Raw genomic sequence first — 22,171 nt, 5'->3', positions numbered from 1 at the left:
TAGCATCTTCCACATTCGCAAGCTACAAACCACATAAAACGCAGTCTGCACTTTCACGTGTGATCACTGTTGGTTTCACTACTATTCGATCCTCCAAATCAACGCTCACTTTATCGAAACCTTCATCTGAATTTAACGATTCAGTCGGAATAATTACAATTGCACCAAATGAACCATTTGAAGCATCCACGACTAAATCAGCGTTAGCGATTGGCCTCAGTATAGGAATTGTGACTGTTGTTATTTCCGGAATTACACTTGCATGTATATTATTACGAAGGTAATACTGTAACCTCTGCTCTTGTATATTTAGCAACTTTAGAGCTAACCTTAATCTGTATCATCAATAAACCACATTTGTACGCCAGTGAGACAGACATTTCCAAAACTTTGACTTTTTAAGTAAGCATTTTGAAATGAAAAATAATAACATGTTGATATAATATAAAAAAATATTAATACATATTCTACAGTATGTATAAAAGTATATTTCCAAATAATACACAATGGCACTGCCTTGTTTGCTATATTCCTCAGAAATATTTTTTTCAATTTGTTATATATATACATACATAGAAAATACGCTCTTTAATGTTTAGTCAACATTATACAGGCTGAGCAAAAATGAACATTTAGCAATATTTAAAAACTATGCTATAAATTATGTACCATTAGCGTATTAACTAAGTATTACCATATGTGCTAAATAATGTTTGCCCGTGGCTTTGTTTTTCCACATGTAAATAGATTATTACAATAATAATAACCGGGTAGTATAGTCTTTCACGCTATCTGCTCTTGCAATAGAAAGGCCGATCATAGCAGTGAAGAACACGAATTGAGTGAAGTACATGGCAGGAAACCGGACGAATATGATAGGACAATCTATAAAACAAGTGATTTTGTAGTCGGGTCAGAAGATTCAGGTTGTTCAAGATGCTGCCTGTTCAAGGGACGCTGATTTATTCAACATTGCAAACAATTATTGAAGACAAGTTTCAACTGCCTTCCGCAAATCTGTTGTAGTATAACCGTGTGAATTAGAATCTTGCTGTAGCCGAAGTGTAGTGACTGACCCAAATCAAATTCAAATAATACTTTACTGAAACACACGTATCCCGGAGTATGTGCACATTGCAAGGACCCAGGAATCAATCAATGTAAATAATAATGATCGATGTAGTTTGGGATGTTTAAAGAAATGCATATGGTTTATCTTTGTCTGTATCAGCAGATCAGTGTTTTTCTCCCAAAACTAGCATATTCTATAAAACTTATATTTAAACATTACACTCGGCAATCGCCAGTTGACATGTGGCAGATATAGATAAGGTAATAATCATGGAATACAACACACAAAACCCATGCATGGGCGAGGCATTCCATTGTCTAAGTCGTGAAGCAATTCAGTTTTAAGTGTTTATGCAATAATACGTTCTTGGGAATAAAACCTTTTTAATTAACGTGTATCCCATGTGCAGATGACATTTTTTAATATAACGATTTACAATTTTCACAAATTAATAATTTGGAACAAAGTCCAATCATATTGAGACAATGTTCATATTTAAATATTGATTGAATTGAGTTCTGATGATTATTGTGCTATTGTATATAAACATATAATAATAATATGACTAACAAAGAATCTATAAATAACACAAAAACCCATTGCTATTTTGAGCTTATCAGAACCGTTCAGGTTAAATAAGCAGCGAGTTGATAATTATTCAGTTTATGATACGATATGGTCCCGCTTAGATCAAAATTATACATGTGTATGCTTTCACATCTAAAGATGCCCAGCCTTTTGTATTTTATCATATCACTGGAATGTAAATAGAACATCAATAAAGTAAAACATTATACAATTACCAATATTCGTTATTACTATACCGTTTTCTGAACATCAGCGAGTTATAGCAGCAAGGTGTAAGGGACACTGTTGAAGTCCAATTGATAAAACTTGACGCGTTATCTATAAGGGTCCACACAATACAAAACGCACACACAGTTTGAATGGTTAGATACGTTACTGTATTATACCGGGTGTATTATATTATATTTTATTAAACCCCATGTTTATTATGTAGGCTACATAAACAATTCGTCAGTTTGTGATTAATATTTCTGCACGCAGTTTGGTTACACCATGAGCGAGATTGCTCACAAAGTAAATAAAGGTTGCTATATGAACGAAGGAATGTTCAATATCCATCGAACCTTATCTTGACAGGATTGATTTAGAGTCCCTTGTATTGGACGGGCTATGTTTAGGTCTTATCAATACCGTCAACTTAATGGACAATTTAGAGTTTCATGTTTGCGATAAGTACAGCGATTCATTTCTTGTTGTAGACTTAAGTGTGTTTTAGAAGCCAAACGTCTTCTTTTTTGTTTTATGTTTCAAATAAGTAATGTTTAAAAGCACAGCTACGCGAAATGTATTGTGTGTGTTGTCTTTAAATATTCATGGATTTAATCATGTATGAATTGCCACGTAAACGACACTGGATTAGTGAAACTCTGGTGATTAATTAATTTATATCATAAAATTCTTCTGCTGTTACATGGATGTTTTATATGACTCACTGAAGTTAACATTTTACTTTTACGTATATAACGTATTTAAACCATGAAGACGAAACCCGTGTTGGTTATGTTAATAATCGACATGATACTGATGGGCGACCACGTGCTAGGAAGTATGTATGATTTCTAACAGCGTATGCGTATTGATGATAATATTAATTTAATAATTTTAATAATCGTTCTACATTAGATACAAATAAAGAAAAACACATGTACTATTTAAAAGTAGAAACATGTAATCAATAATGATTATTGATTGCCTTTATTTGCACGAAACGTATCGAAGGAAATTCTACATTAAATATAAAGTCTATATTTTAAACGTATGGATGCAATCTATATCATCGTTTCAGAAGTTATATTATGCTCGAGGCACCCATCTTCATGGAGGGAAGCGATGCAAACATGTTTTGCTAAAAACGGTTTTCCGATACGCGCGCCTAGACATACAGAAGGATCATTACCTTCTTACGAACTAATTAATGGTATTCAAGGATGGACTGGAGATTATACATTTAACAGCAGTCAAGGTAAACGTCAATCTTTGTGTAATAACATAACATTACAACTCGCTAAATGTAGAAAAGAAACGTTACTTACTGTTCACAGTTTAAAACTTACTACTTACTATGTAAGCATGATTAATATTGCTTCCAACACATTATATGTTCATATGTACCACAAGATACTAATTGCGTTTTGAAAAGTTCAAATAAAAATAATGTGCCATGACGTATGAATGTACCATCATACATGGCTAATGGGATTGCTCTATACCGCGTAATTTTACTCGTATTTATCAGTGTTTTGATAAGAGAAACCCCTAGAAAGTATTGGGGCAACATTTGCAACGTCTTTTAATCTTCCTTACTTGTAAATGTTTATAAATACGATTCTATAAATATTCGCTCGCTGTCGTGTTAATAATATTTTGAGCGTATATGAAGCCAATATTTAATATGCCCTTTATTTCAAATGTCAAAACTTGTGTTCTATAATGACAAATTATCTTATTCTTAGGTGAAATTGAACGATGCGGATATCTGCATATAAATGATTACCTAGTTCCGTCAGGAGGCGTTCAGTTCGCTGATTGTGATCAAAGCAAACACTACATTTGTTGTCACCCAAATAAAGGTAATCCATAATGATTGCAGGTATGTGGGGTTTAGGGCGTAAGATTGGTTTTAAATAGTAGATTAGTTTTTGTTTCTGTGTACAATTCAGAAAAAAAAATTGTTTTGGGAAATTCGATGAAACTCTTCTTTTGTTTCGGCTTACTCAAATGAAAAATTGAATATGATATTAGTTTTATGGTTGCTGATTTCTGCTTGACGTCAGAATTACCGGATGAGGTAATCATGGATACCAAGCACATAAGACCTTAATTTTTATTTCGTATATACGCGATTTGGAGTGTATGTTAAATGTTTGACAATATTTTAAATAACGAAATATTGATGGTTAGGAAAGATGGGAACATGGTTCTCTACTGAAAATATTATAATTATTATTATTACGCTTTATTTCCACACTAAACTGACGAATTATGACGCAGGAACTGAACAATATGTGTATTGACATACCTTTTTGCCTGTTTCGTTGCGATTTTTCTGTGACTCCAACTATTGCATGTTTCTTGTCATTTTATCTTTAGATGGTCCGTGTACAGTACAAAATTACCATGTCTACACTGGTCCATGGTATGAGGCCACCAAATGTGCAGTTAACGTGACAATAGAAGACCTTATCACTATTCAAGCACCACCTGGTGCTTACTGGACAATGGAAAAGGATGGGCCGAACTGGAGCAGCATTGGTATGTCAAATTAAACAACACATTGATATGAAGTTAAGGCTTATACACGCTGATCAAGTAAATATTTTAGTACAATTATGCATTAAAGTTTGTTAAGCCCTTGTCCACTGAAACGTATATAGTTGTATGCAAAAATGTGTAATGCATATCTTACACACTTAATTCAATACCGCAGTTAAACTGGATCAGCTCAGCTATGATTACTTTTTGTAATTATAATTTGCAATATATCTATAAATCAAATAACATTTGATGACTCAGTAATGCATCGTGTTAATACGCCAAGTTTTTGTTAAAGCTGCAGTTTCCCATTCGCAAACTGCGTCTTACACACACAACCGTTTTCAGAGAACTACACATCATTTACTGTCATTACAGCTGATACCCTTTTAAAATGCAAACGATCGTGTTCGGTAGACATGAGTTTTAAACACATAACACATTACATCAGCACAGTAAGATGCATGTTTTTACAAGCTGTAAGTATTTAATATAAACTGCGCGTAGCATTTGTGTAAATCTTCCTATACAATGTTGTTTTGAGATATATCATTTTTAGACGGACCTGAACTTCCCGATGGCTCAATTGCATTCTTGTGGTACAATCAGTGGTTCTCTGGACAAATTCCGTCAGCCAGAATTTGAAGACTGCAAAAGATCCTTTATAGTACTTTGCATATTTGGTAAATTGTGTACATTGTACTCACAAGGTACTGTAATGTCTCAAGTCATAGAAATATGTCACAATTATCCAGATGTTACAACAATTTAATACAATAATTATTCCAATATGTGTTAAAGTATATTAAACGATTGATGGAAATTACAGATGATGATGTACAAGTAATCATGTGTGGGGTTACTAATCGCAGGTTGAACTTTATGAATTGTTATTTTTCAAAACAATTTTCTTGATTGTGTTACACAATGAACTATGCATATGTATTGTTGCTATAGATACACATCCTCCTTACACGTTCGACTTCGCCAGTACCTGTTTTAAAGGTGCGTTTTATGCTTATATATGCAGCTACCAATACATATCAACATTTTAATAATTGGAAATGACAGATATGCTATTTTAAATGTTGGTAATTTTAAATCGAAACAAATATTTGAAAAAGTTTTAGTTTTGTGTATAAGCTTACCTTATGAATCAACGTGAAATAATATTTTGTTTGCAAAATGACCGATGTAACAATAACAACATGTATACATGTGAAAACATCTACAACATAACCATGGAAAGTTGGCATGAATTATACAAAACTTAAATTCCCTTTTGGTTTTCGTATATATTGTGTTTCTGTTTATAGGGCGTATATATATTGAATCTGCTTTCCGCTTAAGTTATAAGTATTAAAAACGAGGACTGATGCATTAAAAAAATATGTTCAATTCAATACATTTTTATTTAGTACTGTATTTCTATAGTTATTACTAGTCATGTGTTTAATCAACTTCCCTCATTGCGTTAACAGGAAATCCGGTCGGGCAAGTTTCTACATCATCCTCAACTGCAGCATCTTCGACGACGATAGCGACGATGTCAACTATGCATTCCACAGTAAGCGTAATTATGAACGATACAGTACAGCCGGTCACTGATAATGTTACACCAGCAAATACAGCCACAGTTGATAATTCTACAGATCCGTTTGCTTCACATCAGCTTGAAACGACACGGCAGAACGATGGAAAACAATGTAAGACATCGATAAGCTTATAAAGCAATCCGTTATTTTAAAGTCATGACAAGAACATTGTTACCAGTTGTTTGTCGTTGCCAGTCAAAGTCAGATTTTTACATATTTTTTTTCACATTTTTACATTGGGATGGTTTTTTCTAATACCTTTGTAAATACGATCCTACACATTTAATTATATTTTAACTAGTATGAAATACTGCAAAATGATCATTATTCGTTATGTATTGGTTTTTGTAGATTTCTTGTGTTAACCGATTCACGAATTTAAATAAACGCATTGGAAAATGACCGACGTAAATTTCTCTGCAAAATCAGATATCCGTCATTTACCGTGTCCACGAATAAGTATTGTTTTGAAAAACCACACAACTTAAGCTGATGAATATACTTGATTTAACAGTCCTTTATCTAGCATAGCATAAGGGAATCCATTATTTAGCGGTTCAACTTGTTTTGCACAAAATAGTGCACGTTTTATTCGCTGTAGTTAGGAATATGATTGCATATGAAAAAAACATCAATTTTTAAACGATATATGCGGATACTTTTAAACTTAAGTCGGCAAAATCCAGATCCGTATACTGTTAAATAATTAAACATAAAATAGCATATCAGCTTGGAATTTTTGAGACATACGAGGTAGAGTTGATAACTTAAGACAAATAAATGTTAATATACAAAACAAGACTATTGCCAAGCAATAAAAGTCTCCTACCGGCTCCACCATTATCAGAAATTCCACCATTGTCAGAATATTTTTTAATTTGTTGCCATAGCAACCAAATTTTTTTATGTATGAACAAAATGAAATGACGTGCATAATGTCCATATTGCCATCTATCCATGTTCCAAATTTCATGAAAAAATATAAAGAACTTTTAAAGTTATCGCAGGATCCAGAAAACCACCATTTTCAGCAGTATTTCTAGTCTTTTTGTTGCCATAGCAACCAGAATTTTTGACGTAGGAACAAAATGAAATGACGTGCATTATGTCCATATTGCCATCTATCCATGTTTCAAGTTTCATGAAAAAATATTAAGAACTTTTAAAGTTATCGCAGGATCCAGAAAAGTGTGACGGACAGACAGACTGACAGACGGAGTGCAAACCATACTTCCCCTCCGGTGAAACCGGTAGGGGACTAATTAGCTGTTGACGAATTTATTGTGTAGCAAATAATTAATCCAACTTTTGTTTCAGATAATGAAGTGACGATTGCGTTAGCAGCTGGCTTTGGTGTAATTTGTATTGGTTGTGTACTTGCTGTGGGCATATTCGTTTACAGGCGGTATGAATAAGACATAATTGTGTTATCAAAAACGGTTGAATGTTGTTTATAGGCATGCATTACTGTTAACATAAAATCAGGAATTAAATGCACACACAACTTAATATCATGTAGAACTATACAAATCACCAGTAAACATATATCAACATATTTTAAACATATTTCAATATGTATTGGTCACATGCCTGAAATAAGACACTAGCGGATGGTTCGCAGAACACCTCCCATATATATGGAGTTTCATCATCATTAAACATATATAAAGATCGGCGTACGACTATTGTTAATGCAAAATCACACTTTTGTGAAAGTATATCGCATTATACGTAATAAAAGCTGTTGTTAAATTTCAGTAAAACGGCAGCAAGAAAGCAAGACGCCGTGTCAGTTCAATATAAGAATGGCGTTGGTTCTACTAGCAATGTCTGTATAAACAACACAAAAAGAGGTCACACAAATGCCGCTTACGTTATAGGCTCAATGCACACGGAAGACTTGTATGATGAACTGCCAGGAGATAACGACCATAATGTCTATGTAAGAGACCCACATACGTCGCATTTCCAGGGACAGGATAAGGTAGCTCACAAGCCGTGTTTTCATCACTTGTCGGCTGTTGAAGACATACAAGTGTACGCACTGCCGAAGAAGATGAACGGAGATCAAGAGTGATTACTCTGATAACGCGTATCTGGAGCCAAAGCGATCGAATCACAATATCGCAATTAATGTTGAACCAAGATTTGATTCTGATGAAGAATCATTTGTGGACGACTTCTCCTCCGATGAATCCGATTTTGATGGACCGGCTCACTACATGAACGAAGAGTCTAAGGAGAACGATCCGACTAGCACATCCGACGGCTCCGACCCCGACTGTTATTATAACGACACCGGTCTATATCAGGACATTGCCTGTGACGCAGAGCCCGTTGTAGAACAAGCCATACCAGTGATAACGGACAACGAACAGTTTGAGATAACATTACAAGAAGATAGCGATGGTGAGATTTATGAAGAATATTCGTGCGCATAATCAATGGTTTTAGTGTAAAGCTCAAACATAACCTGACATTCGCAAAATGCGTCCATAAATACCTTATGTATAAATGAGCCTTTAAATTCAGCAATGCCTTATTTTCATATGTTTTCGGCAATATACAGTGATCATAATTAATATGGACGCACATACTATAATTGAATTATTATGTTTTTGAAAACGAATATTACACTTGTGTTTGAAAACTCAAGTATAGAACATGCGTTACTTATTATATGTGATTTTCTGTGTGACAATTAAACGGCTATTTGTTTCGATGATTTTGCAATTTTAAATGATTGGTGTTTTCTTTAAGTTTGTGTATGCTGTAGCTTGATGTTGTATACGAAGGTCGTCTGAACAAAGCAATATAACGACACAATTTACGAGACACTTGGTTTTTGCTGTAATAAATGCACTCAGCTGTTGAATACCAAAACGTCCGCATATAAATACTGCTTTGTTACTTCTTAACGACGGTCTTTTACCGTTAATTAAGGACCATGCGTACAAAATAACTGTTTTCCCAGGCTTAACATAATTATTTCGGAATGGTTAATAGAATGGAGTTTCCGACAATTTAATTAACATTCTCTTAATTTAAAATAATTATGCACATCTTGATAAACACATTTAAAAGAAGAATCTTTATTCAAGTCATATATAGCATAGGTGGTATAATGCTGGAAATTAATAAGAGGTAAACATACAAGAAATCGAAGTCGTAACAAGAAGAGTAAAGTACAGTTAACGCCCTGTCGTAACTGTATTCTGATAAAATAACGTTACAAGAGCCATTTTCCAAATGTAAAGAAAGGAATTCACATTTGCTGGTTTATGATCGGTAATCATTTAGTGACAATACCAATCAACTGATAACTGCATCGGAAGAATGGTAACAACCCTAGTGTTTTTTTCTCAACAGTATTTGAACGCCGAAAATGAAAACAAATCCAAACAAGATATGTGTTTGTCAGAAACACTATGTCCCCTTTTGCGCTGCTTCGAAGCTCTATATATGACCTTTGACCTTGAAGGATGACCTTGACCTTTCACCACTCAAAATGTGCAGCTCCATGAGATACATATGCATGCCAAATATCAAGTTGCTATCTTTAATATTGCAAAAGTCATTGCACATGTTAAAGTTGGCGCAAACCAACCAACAGACCAACAGACCAACCAACCAACCAACAGACAGGGCAAAAACAATATGTCCCCCACTATAGTGGTGGGGGACATAAAAATGAATAACTTAACAAAGGCCATCATTGCTCAAGACTTCAAATACCATTTGGCGATTGGTATACAATTTAAAAGAATAGTAAGGAAAATTTAAAACAGTACCTGAAAAAGAATACAAACGTTTAAATGAATTACAATTACAATGCTATTGAAACAATTGAAATATATTGATATAAAAATACTGAAATTGTAAAATTGTAACTTAAATAAAAAAAACATTAATACATCAACAAAAAGGCCATTAACATAAAATGATCTAATAAATATTTTTTTAAGAAAGTAAATTGTCGCTCTGAACATACCAATGAATTTCATAGTATTGAACAACAGTAAAATCCGATAAGAAAGCAGCTATAAATTACACACAATGACAGTCAGGCTAAGAGAACTTTAGCAAAGGCACTATTTGCAAAGTAGCTATCACATACATCAGTAGGTCAACATATTCATGTTAAACTGATGTCGACAGCGAACGAATATAAAGGTTAAACATTATGAGGTACTTGTGATCGAAAGGAATTATAAATATTGGTCTTTTTCGAGTGTAGGTATTCACAAACATTGACATAAATTATATAAAACAAAGAGCGAGGTGTTAAACTTCTGATGAAAGAGTCTAATTATTTCATTAACATGTAAGTATTTTGAATATTTTAAATTTCCTGATAATGTATTAGAGGGCCATACAATACGAGAAGGCAAAATGTTCTTATGCGCTCACCTGAGTAAGGAAGGACCAAAACTGTTCTAAGCAGGTAGTGTTCTAAAGGCTTTACTTTAGACAACCTGATGGGGCCCTTGCGTTCATGTTTGTTTTCAATGATTTAATCATTCCATTAAACCTAATAACAAACGATAATGGCCAAGGTTTATGCTGACGGACTAAAATGTTCAGTAAAATCGTTTTTGCTATAGCCATATTAATTGATCGAGACCATTTTTGAACTCGGTATTATGTCTTAGGCACTGTATGGTGATTATATTTTCAAGATTTATTTCCATTGCTTGAAAAAGCTCAAATAACTTCGCTCCACGAGCTTTTAATTGTTTATGATTCTGCGATGTCGATGGCTTATTTTACGGAAACACAACTCGGGAATATCCCTAGAATGTTCACAATATTTATGTTGACGAAGGACGACTCACACAGCACAACGAACAATAGGTAATCACACATGTTTGTCATAAGCATATTGTTCTTTGATTAGCTAAAGCAAAACAAGGGCTGTTTGTAAAACATGCATGCCCCCCATATGGGCTCTCCGTTGTAGTGATAGCCATTGTGTGAATATGTTTTTTGTCACTGTGACCTTGACCTTTGACCTAGTGACCTGAAAATCAATAGGGGTCATCTGCAAGTCATGATCAATGTACCTATGAAGTTTCATGATCGTAGCCATTAGCGTTCTTGAGTTATCATCCGGAAACCATTTTACTATTTCAGGTCACCGTGACCTTAAACTTTGATATAGTGACCTGAAAATCAATAGGGGTCAACTGCGAATCATGATCAATCTACCTATCAAGTTTCATGATCCTAGGCATAAGCGTTCTTGAGTTATCATCCGGAAACCATTTTACTATTTCGGGTCACCGTGACCTTGACCTTTGACCTAGTGACCTGAAATCAATAGGGGTCATCTACAAGTCATTATCAATGTACCTATGAAGTTTCATGATCCTAGGCATAAGCGTTCATGAGTTATCATCGGGAAACCATTTTACTATTTCGGGTCACCGTGACCTTGACCTTCGACCTAGTGACCTGAAAATCAATAGGGGTCATCTGCCAGCCATTATCATCTACCTACTAAGAGTCATGATCCTAGGCATAAGCGTTCTTTAGTTATCATCCGGAAACCATTTTACTATTTCGGGTCACTGTGACCTTGAACTTTGACCTTGTGACCTGAAAATCAATAGGGGTAATCTGCGAGTCATGATCAATCTACCTATCAAGTTTCATGATCCTAGGCCTAAGCGTTCTTGAGTTATCATCCGGAAACCATTTTACTATTTCAGGTCACCGTGACCTTGACCTTTGATATAGTGATCTGAAAATCAATAGGGGTCAACTGCGAGTCATGATCAATCTACCTGTCAAGTTTCATGATCCTAGGTATAAGCGTTCTGGAGTAATCATCTGGAAACCATTTTACTATTTCGGGTCACCGTGACCTTGACCTTTGACCTAGTGACCTGAAAATTAAAAGGGGTCATCTGTCAGCCATTATCAATCTACCTACTAAGTGTCATGATCCTAGGCATAAGCGTTCTTGAGTTATCATCGGGAAACCATTTTACTATTTCAGGTCACTGTGACCTTGACCTTTGACGTAGTGACTTGAAAATCAACAGGGGTCAACTGCGAGTCATGATTAATCTACCTATCAAGTTTCATGATCCTAGGCCTAAGCGTTCTTGAGTTATCATCCGGAAACCATTTTACTATTTCGGGTCACCGTGACCTTGACCTTTGACCTAGTGACCTAAAAATCAATAGGGGTCAACTGCGAGTCATGATTAATCTACCTATCAAGTTTCATGATCCTAGGCCTAAGCGTTCTTCAGTTATCATCCGGAAACCATTTTACTATTTCGGGTCACCGTGAAATTGACCTTTGACCTAGTGACCTCAAAATCAATAGGGGTCATCTGCGAGTCATGATCAATGTACCTATGAAGTTTCATGATCCTAGGTCCAAGCGTTCTTTAGTTATCATCCGGAAACCACCTGGTGGACGGACCGACAGACCGACCGACATGTGCAAAGCAATATACCCCCTCTTCTTCGAAGGGGGGCATAATAAAGAGGACATTACATAATGTTCTTAGAAACAACATTAACGTACACCCCAGAAAACGTGTTCCATTTTTACAATAAATTTAACTAAAATGAATGTTTATTTACATTAGTACATTTAAATTGCAGCTTTAATGCATCAATCATTTACTTCTTGGTGCAGTATTTACAATATTTCAAATAGCATGAACATGATAACTCAACAAATATAAACACATCTATGTAAATGTTCGAAACAATTTAAAATCTGCAAAATACTAGCACTGACAAGCACAGCACATAGAGAGTATATAACCGAAAAAAGAAAATACAACAACATGTGTACTGTTCAACATATTTACACAAGCTCACACAAACAGTCAAAAAGCATAACAAATCGAAATACAATGCAATTTTTGGTAAAGATAATAAAGTAATATATTTTACAGTAAAACAACTTATTGTGAACGTGTGCAAGTCTATAATCAACGAACAATAGAGTTGTGTTGGTAATCGTGCATAACAAACTGACTTGTATATTTAACATATGTAATCACAGACATTTATCAGGATTATGGCTGCCAAACATATAAACTTAAACAAAAACATTAAAAAGCATATTATTAAGGACAGGACCATTGTGATCCATTGTCACACGCAACCATTTACATAATCTACATAAACGCACTATGAAAAGTATGAAAAGTCTCGTATGGCGTCATATTCGTAAATCAATATATAGAAGATCACGAGAACAATACATAAAAATGTGTTTTAATACGTGAGAAAGTTGATACCGGATTCCAAGTGAACTCAAAACGTCAACGAAACGTTATCAAAAACGAAGGGTAAGCTTGGGCATCGTGGAAAATAATAAAGAGTTGTCGAATCAAAGCACCGCATAGGATTCTTAGGATCATTTCGAGACGGTGGCTTTGTAAATAAGCCACTTCCAGCACAGCTATCCCCTGTCAGTACGTCCACGTAGTACATGCGCCTGGAGCCAGTAGCATCTGCTTGACAATAGCCTAATGCTGTTCTCGCATTGACTGCAAACATAACTCCGGAACCTAGTGTTGTTCCTGTGAAGCGAACAAAAAATACATTAATACCATAGAACGCTTAAACGAATGATTAAAACACATGTACAATGCGTTCAGTGTCATAAGAATGTCAACACAAATACATTATCAATTATCAGATAGATAACGCATGTTCCAATATCAACCTTCTGTATTTACTTGAGCACGACATCAAATTAAGGCCATAGTATTACAAAAGACACTAATTCGCAATGCAAATATTACTAAAAAACGCACCCATTTTCCAGTGATATATAACGATATGGAATCTTACCACTCTTTAACTTGCGATCGAAACCTTTCTGATAAATATTCTGAGTAACATCGGCTGATCGTGTGCCAAGCCACAATCGTCTCTCGATAGGATTGTGCGATCCTATGTTGGCAGTCTCCATTTCCTTCTTTTTTCCATAGTTTTGCATATATAATGTTGGGTTTTGGATTCGTTCAATCTGATATATAAACACTTTACATGTAATACATGAAACTCAAAGTTTAACTCAAATTACAAGTAAATAAGGCTTTTAATTTATAAAAAGCAACGCCACAATTCATAAGGAATGTAAAATGGACGTGAATATATAGACAATTCGTAATACACAGCGGGGTCATATATGTATCAAAATAACCAATAACAATCAGGCATCTAGTCATTGTAACATTTAACCAAAACATTATATAATAATCTTCACTTAATAATAAGGTATACCTGACTTTGATACGCGATATACTCCTACATCTGTATCGCCACAAGTATACTACGCTATATATGCAACGATGACTTACCGAAACTATGTTTTGTATCGGAACGAGAGTTTCGGAACAAAATCTCTTCGCCAATATCGTATACTCTTGGTCTGAAGGGTTTAGCTGAACAACTTTCGTTGTGTCACCCATCGTCATTTTCCAACTTGGAGGAAGAGGAACTTAAAGTATCCATTTAATCTTTAAGGACATTTCTTTTAATGCGCAACCGATTACAATTATTAAAGAAATTAAATGGTATTTACATGTTTTTGCATGCAACAATTTAAATGTATTTGTAAAACCTACAATTACCGTATACTTTGCACATAAGTATTTTACTTAGATAAACCTGTTAAGCGCTTGCAGAAATTGCATTATTAGTACACTTTGACCACTCATTGAAAGTTCGTTTGAGCAACACACAAAGTTTACGCAAAGTATATGATATGCCATTCATCAAATATTGCAACTAACTTAATTTCCTGTCTGCATGTGTTTGTATCGTGCGATTAATACTTTCACGACATCTATCAACAATGTCCTTCATCTCTTGAATGTTACATTTTAGTCCTTGAATCACAATACCATCAGGCTTATCAACGAGCGTGACGCCCAGCTTATCGGCTCTCTGTTTCAAATCTGTCAACTAAAATGAAATCAGATAACAAATCGTAATTGACGAGATATAAAAACCGTGCAGTTGTGTATTCCATTTATATACGGACGCTATTTTTACGATAACTTTTTTTATAAAATATACCATTTTTAGTCATAATATAATGCAAACATTGCGCTGATCTTCAAGATATCTCTACATAGTAAGATTTTAAGTCATACCCCGTTAAAAATAAGAAAACTATTTTCAAACACAACGCAATCAAGGTAAGAGTGACTGATTGGATATTAATAACGTTCGCTTGTTCCACTTCAATTGCAACTATACCAATACAAGCTAACATATGCAAAATGGTCTTACATGTTTCACAGAAATAATTTTCATATATGACTTTGGGATTCCAACTATTTGAGAATCATACAGATCCAAAACGTCTCCCGCAGCTTGTTGTGCAGTATGTTCGGAATAGGCATATATGTAGATTGTCGTCACTGTTTGCCTCGTATCTTGCTTCTTAACTTTATGTTAAATATAGATTGTAAAATGCAATAAAAACATCAATTCCATTTGCATGCATTATGTTATGTTTTAGACATTATGGGCATTTGTTTCTCATCAGATACTGAGAAAAAGATATACTGTTAAACTATTTCAAAAACTATATATAGATCGATATACAAAAACATAAAACATGCAAAATATTAATACAAATAAGTGAAAATTAAACAAATTTGTATTTTAAGAAATTATCCGATGGTTCACATTGTTCAATCCCATATACTCTATGATAAACCCAACAGATACGTGTGTGTACCTTCCGCAACGTCATTCTCCTCACCGACATCAGGTATATACTTGCTAGGTTCTATTCTTCTTTTTTCAATTTTCGTCTTCTTGCTTTTTTCAACTTCTTCAAATGCCTAAAATGTTACAAATACTTACAAGCCTTACAAATGCATACTTTTTTTCATAACTTTTAATTTTACCAAAAATGAATCATTGAAAGCCATTAATGTCAATATCATTTGTCTAACACAGGTAAATAGACATAAAGATGGGTCAATCACAAATGAGATTACATACAAGCTTGAATGTTCAAGCAGGAAAAGTGATTGAAATGTTCTTACCTCGAAAAACTATGACTATTTTGTGAGAATGCTGTTCAAAACTGAATCATTGTAAGATGAGTACATGGTCCTAACAAACATGAATAACTTGCGTTTAATCTCGTAGTGCGACTTAAACCTTTCAACAAATGTGTGTCATTTGATGATTGTTTTAGGTTCTTTTCAAAACTAGTAGCTAACACATTTTTCACGATAATGAAACTTTCACATTTACTGTGACATTGGACATCGATAGGTCAATGTACGCGAATCATTTATACTGAAGCCAAAGGTAAATACGAAAATGACAAACATAGTATAAACGAATATACGACCAAGTATATCTCCGACAATTGTTCAACGTCAAATCAATGATCGGAAATCACCAAACTTGTTTATTTAAGAAATTACTGAATCAAAAGGTTTACAAAACGATAGTCACAATAGCGACAAATACCTTAAGACGCGGCTGGATTTAAGACGATACAAATCGCACATTAACATCATCATATGATAAGAAGCAATCCCTGCAAGTTTAAATGTTGTACATTTAATCATGTTGGAGAATGCCAACGGACAAGTGTCTACAGATTGACAGGCAGATATACGCCCAAGGGGATAGAATGTATCCCCTTAACTTCGTACACGGGGAGGAGGGAGAATAATAATATATATGTATATTATTAAAAAAACGTACAGAAATGGCAACAGCGTCTCCTGACCATAGAACGAAATAAATTGACTCAAGGCTGTTTTTCGGAGTGTCCTTGAAAAATCGTTCCACGGCATCAAACATTATGTCTGCAACTTGGTCGCTTGGGTAACTGAGCGCACCAGTTCCAAGCGCCGGGAATGAAATAGAACGAAACTTATTGCCGGCTGCCTTCTGGAGACACTTCGATACAAATTGAAACAGCACCTAAATAAAACAAGAGCACCGCCTTGCGGGTGCAGACCGCTCATCTATTTTCTTTTTAAAGGTGAAGGGACTCTCAATTTCAATCACAAAGGAGGGAGGGGTGGAGTGAAGAGGGGTGTATAGTGTGGGGGTGTGGACATTTATAACATTATCTTCAAAAAATGCGGATTTTTATTTATTTGTTTTTTTTGGGAGGGGGGGGGGGTGGGTATAGTGTGAGGGTGTGGTGGTCATTTGTGAGATGATCTTTAAAAAAAAAATTAGGGGGTGGTAGGGGGGATGGGGATTCTTGGGTGCGATGGTTGGACGGTATTTCAAAAATACAATAATAAAAATAAATATTTGTGTTTCTTAACCGTTTAAAAAAACAAGATGTGTTTGTGAAACACAATGTCCCCCTATATGACGTTTGACCTTGAAGGATGACCTTGACCTTGTGAAGGATGACCTTGACCTTGACCTTTCACCACTCAAAATGTGCAGCTCCGTGTGATACACATGCATGCCAAATATCAAGTTGCTATCTTCAATATTGCAAAAGTATTCATAAAATAAGCGATTTGGGCCACATATATTTGACCTCTGACCTTGAAGGATGACCTTGACCTTGACCTTTTACCACTCAAAATGTGCAGCTCCATGAGATACACATGCATGCCAAATATCAAGTTGCTATCTTCAATATCGCAAAAGTATTTATAAAATAAGCGATTTGGGCCACATATACATAGATGACCTTGACCTTGACCTTTCACCACTCAAAATGTGCAGCTCGATGATATACACATGCATGCCAAATATCAAGTTGCTATGTTCAATATTGCAAAAGTATTCATAAAATGAGCGATTTTGGCCACATATATTTGCCCTCTGACCTTGAAGGATGACCTTGACCTTGACCTTTCACCACTCAAAATGTGCAGCTTCATGAGATACACATGCATGCCAAATATGAAGTTGTTATCTTCAATATAGCAAAAGTAATTGCAAAATGTTAAAGTTGGCGCAAACAAACCAACAGACCAACAGACAGTGCAAAAACAATATGTAGTGGGGGACATAAATATTGGGGGGGGGGGTGGGGTGGGGTGGGGTATAGTGTGAGGGTGTGGTGGTCATTTGTGAGATGATCTAAAAAAAGGGGGGGGAGGGGGCGGGAGGGGGAGGGGAGGGGGGAGGGCACGGGGGATGGTTTGGGTGGAGTCTATTGTCGTATGTCAGGTAAGAGTAGTTTTGTCAAAGTATCAATCAAATCTAATCATAAATAAAGAAGTTATGGCAATATTAGCAAAATTTAATAATTTGACCTTGACAGTCAAGGTCATTCAAAGGTCAAGGTAAAATTAAACTTGCCAGGTACAGTAACCTCATGATAGCATGAAAGTATTTGAAGTTTGAAAGCAATAGCCTTGATAATTTAGAAGTAAAGTGGATCGAAACACAAAATTTAACCATATATTCAAAGTTACTAAGTCAAACAGGGCCATAATTCCGTAATAATGACAACCAGAGTTATGCAACTTGTCCTTTTACTGTCCTCTTATAATAGTTTGCAAGTGTTCCTAGTATGAAATCAATATCTATGATACTTTAGGGGTAAAGTGGACCAAAACAAAAAACTTAACCAAATTTTCAATTATAATTCAAGTATAAAGGGCCCATAATTCCATCCAAATGCCGGTCAGAGTTACATAACTTTGCCTGCACAGTTCCCTTATGATAGTTAATAAGTGTTGCAAGTATGAAAGCAATAGCTTTGATACTGTAGGAATAAAGTGGACCTAAACACAAAACTTAACCAAATTTTCAATTTTCTAAGTATAAAAAGGGCACATAATTCTGTCAAAATGCCAGTCAGAGTTACATTACTTTGCCTGCACAGTCCCCTTATGATAGTTAGTAAGTGTTGCAAGTATGAAAGCAATAGCTTTGATACTTAAGGAATAAAATGGACCTAAACACAAAACTTAACCAAAATTTTCAATTTTCTAAGTATAAAAAGGGCACATAATTCTGTCAAAATGCACGCCAGAGTTATCTAACTTTGCCTGCCCAGTCCCCTCATGATAGTAAGTAAGTGTACCAAGTTTGAATGCAATAGCATTGATACTTTCTGAGAAAAGTGGACCTAAACGCAAAACTTAACCGGACGCCAACGCCGACGCCGACGCCGACGCCGACGCCGACGCAGACGCCGACGCCGACGCCAAGGTGATGACAATAGCTCTTTTTTTTTCAAAAAATAGATGAGCTAAAAACGACCTGATTTTACATGGTCCTCCAGGATTGCATTTACTGACTTGACGATCAGATGTAAAAATGTTGAAGGTAAAAACGCACCTATGCCGATCAATGCCAAGGCAAGGTGTTATTACCACATTCATTATTTTCACTATATATATTAATTTGTCAATACATATAACAAATACGAATATAAAATAAATAGCTAAAGGGCCAGAGTACAGAACATATTACATATGTATGATAAAACGAATTATTGGTAAAAAACATGAACACAATAGGTAATGGTCCATGATCCGAAATAAAATAACGACCAATATAATAGTATTGCATAGTAATTCTTTTCAAAAACATTAATTAAGGTTGCAACTGTATCATGGCAATATTTTTACTGGAAGTAAACTAGAGCTTTGTCACAGACGTGACGTATACCCCCACGTGCCGCATTGACACAGACTATTTTGCATGCTGTCTTCACAAAACAAGAGAATCAATTTTATGGCGATTTTTAAGAATTATAATGCCATTATAATTTATGGCCATTTCGACCTTTGAACTCGTGAATTCTTTTGCATGTCATGCCGTCCAAATGTATGGCCATTTTTATACTTTTGAACTCAAAGTGTGACCTAGACCTTGGAGGTATCGACATAATTCTGTCGCATGACACGTCCAATGATTGTGAACAAATGTACCAGGTATTTTTAAAATCTCACAAAAAATGACATAGTTATGGCCCGGACAAGATCATTTATGGCAATTTTTGACCTTTGAACTCACAGTGTGACCTTGACGTTGCAGATATCGACGTAATTCTTTCGCGCGACACACCGTCCAATAATGGTGAACAAATGTGCCAAATGATTTTAAAATCTCACAATGAACAACATAGTCATTGCCCGGACAAGCTCATTTACACTGTATGGCCATTTTTGACATTTGAAATCAAAGTGTGACCTTGACCTTGGAGTTATCGACGTAATTCTTTCGCGCGACACACCGTCCAATGATGGTGAACAAATATGCCGAATGATTTTAAAATCTCACAATGAATGACATAGTTATGGCCCGGACAAGCTCATTTTTGGCCAGTTTTAACCTTTGAACTCAAAGTGTGACCTTGGCCTTGGAGATATCGACGTAATTCTTTCGCGCGACACACCTTCCACTGATGGTGAACAAATGTGCCAAATGATTTAAAAATCTCACAACGAACGACATAGTTATTGCCCAGACAAGCTCATTTATGGCCATTTTTTAACTTTGAACTCAAAGTGTGACCTTGAACTTCAAGATATTGACCTAATTCTTTCGCGCGACCCACCGTCCCATGATGGTGAACAAATTTGCCAAATGATTTAAAAATCTCACAATAAATGATAAAGTTAAGTTCCGGACAAGCATTTGACCCTTGAACTCCAAGTGTGACCTTGACCTTGGAGATATCGACGTACTTTTTTTCACGCGACACACCGTCCCATGATGTTGAACAAATGTTATTTTAAAATCAAACGATAAATGACATAGTTATGGTCCGGACAAACTTTCGGTTTAAAACACACTAAGTGAACCCGTGACCTAGTTTTTGACCCGGTATGACCCATATTCAAACTTGACCTATACATCATCAAGATACAACTTGTGACCAAGTTTGGTGAAGATCGGATGAAATTTCGGGACAGACCGACAGACCGACCGACCGACAGACCGACAAAGTGACTCCTATATAGCCCCCATTACCAATGGTAATGGGATATAACAACACGAGGTTGTCGCGTCAAGCAGCTTTTTACTGTCGGGGAATCAAGCATCAGATAAATCAACGACAGTGACATAGAATGTTGGAGTTTCCTTCTCCTCTTAAATGAGAAAATCATTAAATTATCGAATCAACTTACAGTGTCTGAATGACCTTTTCCAGAGTCCCACGGCGGCAACAGGCCGTGAAAAATTCTTTGACTCGTTTTCAGTTGTCCTGCTGAAGTGACAGCAACTTTTCCTAACGAAATACCATTTGGGTAACGTCGGCTGCATTCTTTGATCAACTCTTCACCTGCCGCGGCTACAAGTTGTTTTGATATAGTTCCAAGTCGCAGATCAAGATCCTGATTAGAGGAGTTTACGAGTACATCAGCCTAAAATAAATATCGGTTATGTCGATTTATAATGAGGTTTTAATATTTGTATTTACATCTGAATGCAATCTTGACATTGATAATAAATTTGGGTGAACAAACATATTTGTTGTTGTCGGATATTACCTTTGTACTCGCCAGTGTTCCTTTTACAAGATACACCTTTGATTCGAATGAACCTGACCTCGGTTGTTCTTCTGAAAAAGGTTAATATCACATGAATTGTTCACATGAACACACATTAGCAACTTTTATTTACTATATGACCAAATAAATCATAAGTTAAAGATGTTTCAAACACGACACAAAGTCGCCCACCTGGGACAAAAATAAATGAAATATTTCATCAGTTATGTGAATTTGGCAATAACACAATAACAACACATCTGCTGAGAAACTTGAATTGTGATTGGGCAAGAAATGTGGTTTCATTAATGTTTATCTTTTCCATAAAATTGATTCTATATCACCAAGTTTCGAAGTAGAATGCAATTTAATTGGGACAAACGCATCGACAGAGATTGATGACGACTGTGCAATACATGTGATATATAGACTGTTTGCAAGCATTTTCTTTCGTTTTATGTATCGCCCTATTTTTTAACCCTCATGATCCAAACTCAGATAAGTTATCATCATGACTAATGTTCTGACCAAGTTTCATACAATTGTGGCAATCAATATGGCCTTCAGACTGTTCACAATCGTATAACGTTGACATAGTGATCGAGTTTGTGTCTTGTATGAGACATGATTAGGACATATATTCTATCCAGGTCGTATGATGCTTGTGCCAATAGATGCAGCTCCAAGTTGTCACCAGCCTTTTCTTAAATTTGGCCTAGAGA

The 22,171-nt window shown here is 35.4% G+C and overlaps 3 protein-coding genes across 5 annotated transcripts in view; 2 read left to right on the top strand and 1 right to left on the bottom strand.

The window, feature by feature from the left end:
* The window catches only part of LOC127866802 (uncharacterized), an 8,902-nt gene extending 7,063 nt beyond the window's left edge, over positions 1–1,839 (top strand). Inside the window, exons 7-8 of the mRNA XM_052407625.1 lie at positions 1–280; positions 808–1,839. The exon at positions 1–280 is cut by the window's left edge and continues 180 nt beyond it. Of these exons, the coding sequence (XP_052263585.1) occupies positions 1–280; positions 808–961 (434 nt within the window). The 3' untranslated portion in view covers positions 962–1,839. The remainder of the gene's footprint in view (positions 281–807) is intronic.
* A 3,062-nt stretch (positions 1,840–4,901) lies between these two features.
* LOC127866804 (uncharacterized) lies at positions 4,902–8,746 on the top strand. The gene is made up of 5 exons (XM_052407627.1): positions 4,902–5,094; positions 5,369–5,416; positions 5,893–6,117; positions 7,324–7,411; positions 7,765–8,746. The coding sequence occupies exons 1-5, from the start codon at positions 4,989–4,991 to the stop codon at positions 8,081–8,083; spliced, it is 786 nt and encodes a 261-aa protein (XP_052263587.1). The 5' UTR covers positions 4,902–4,988; the 3' UTR covers positions 8,084–8,746.
* Positions 8,747–9,082: 336 nt separating this feature from the next.
* Positions 9,083–22,171, bottom strand: part of LOC127866790 (protein mono-ADP-ribosyltransferase PARP14-like) — a 47,695-nt gene continuing 34,606 nt past the window's right edge. For 2 of the 3 annotated variants that reach the window (XM_052407596.1, XM_052407597.1), the window contains exons 12-20: positions 21,450–21,520; positions 21,087–21,323; positions 16,726–16,947; positions 15,737–15,842; positions 15,283–15,440; positions 14,781–14,952; positions 14,346–14,485; positions 13,834–14,011; positions 9,083–13,559 (exon numbers count right to left, since the gene is read on the bottom strand). In XM_052407596.1, coding sequence (XP_052263556.1) covers positions 13,291–13,559; positions 13,834–14,011; positions 14,346–14,485; positions 14,781–14,952; positions 15,283–15,440; positions 15,737–15,842; positions 16,726–16,947; positions 21,087–21,323; positions 21,450–21,520 — 1,553 coding nt within the window. In that variant the 3' untranslated portion in view covers positions 9,083–13,290. The remainder of the gene's footprint in view (positions 13,560–13,833; positions 14,012–14,345; positions 14,486–14,780; positions 14,953–15,282; positions 15,441–15,736; positions 15,843–16,725; positions 16,948–21,086; positions 21,324–21,449; positions 21,521–22,171) is intronic. The other variant, XM_052407598.1, reaches the window with a different exon arrangement.

This window comes from Dreissena polymorpha, chromosome 2, assembly GCF_020536995.1.
Source record: "Dreissena polymorpha isolate Duluth1 chromosome 2, UMN_Dpol_1.0, whole genome shotgun sequence".
NCBI classification, from domain to species: Eukaryota; Metazoa; Mollusca; class Bivalvia; order Myida; family Dreissenidae; genus Dreissena; species Dreissena polymorpha.
This window is presented reverse-complemented; position numbering and strand designations above follow the sequence as displayed.

Excerpts from the sequence above, each read along its gene's own strand:
- LOC127866804 (XM_052407627.1), top strand. The coding sequence starts at position 4,989 with ATGGCTCAATTGCATTCTTGTGGTACAATCAGTGGTTCTCTGGACAAA. Across the intron at positions 5,417-5,892 it reads CGCCAGTACCTGTTTTAAAG|GAAATCCGGTCGGGCAAGTT; the intron begins GTGCGTTTTATG and ends TTGCGTTAACAG. Across the intron at positions 7,412-7,764 it reads GGCATATTCGTTTACAGGCG|TAAAACGGCAGCAAGAAAGC; the intron begins GTATGAATAAGA and ends GTTAAATTTCAG.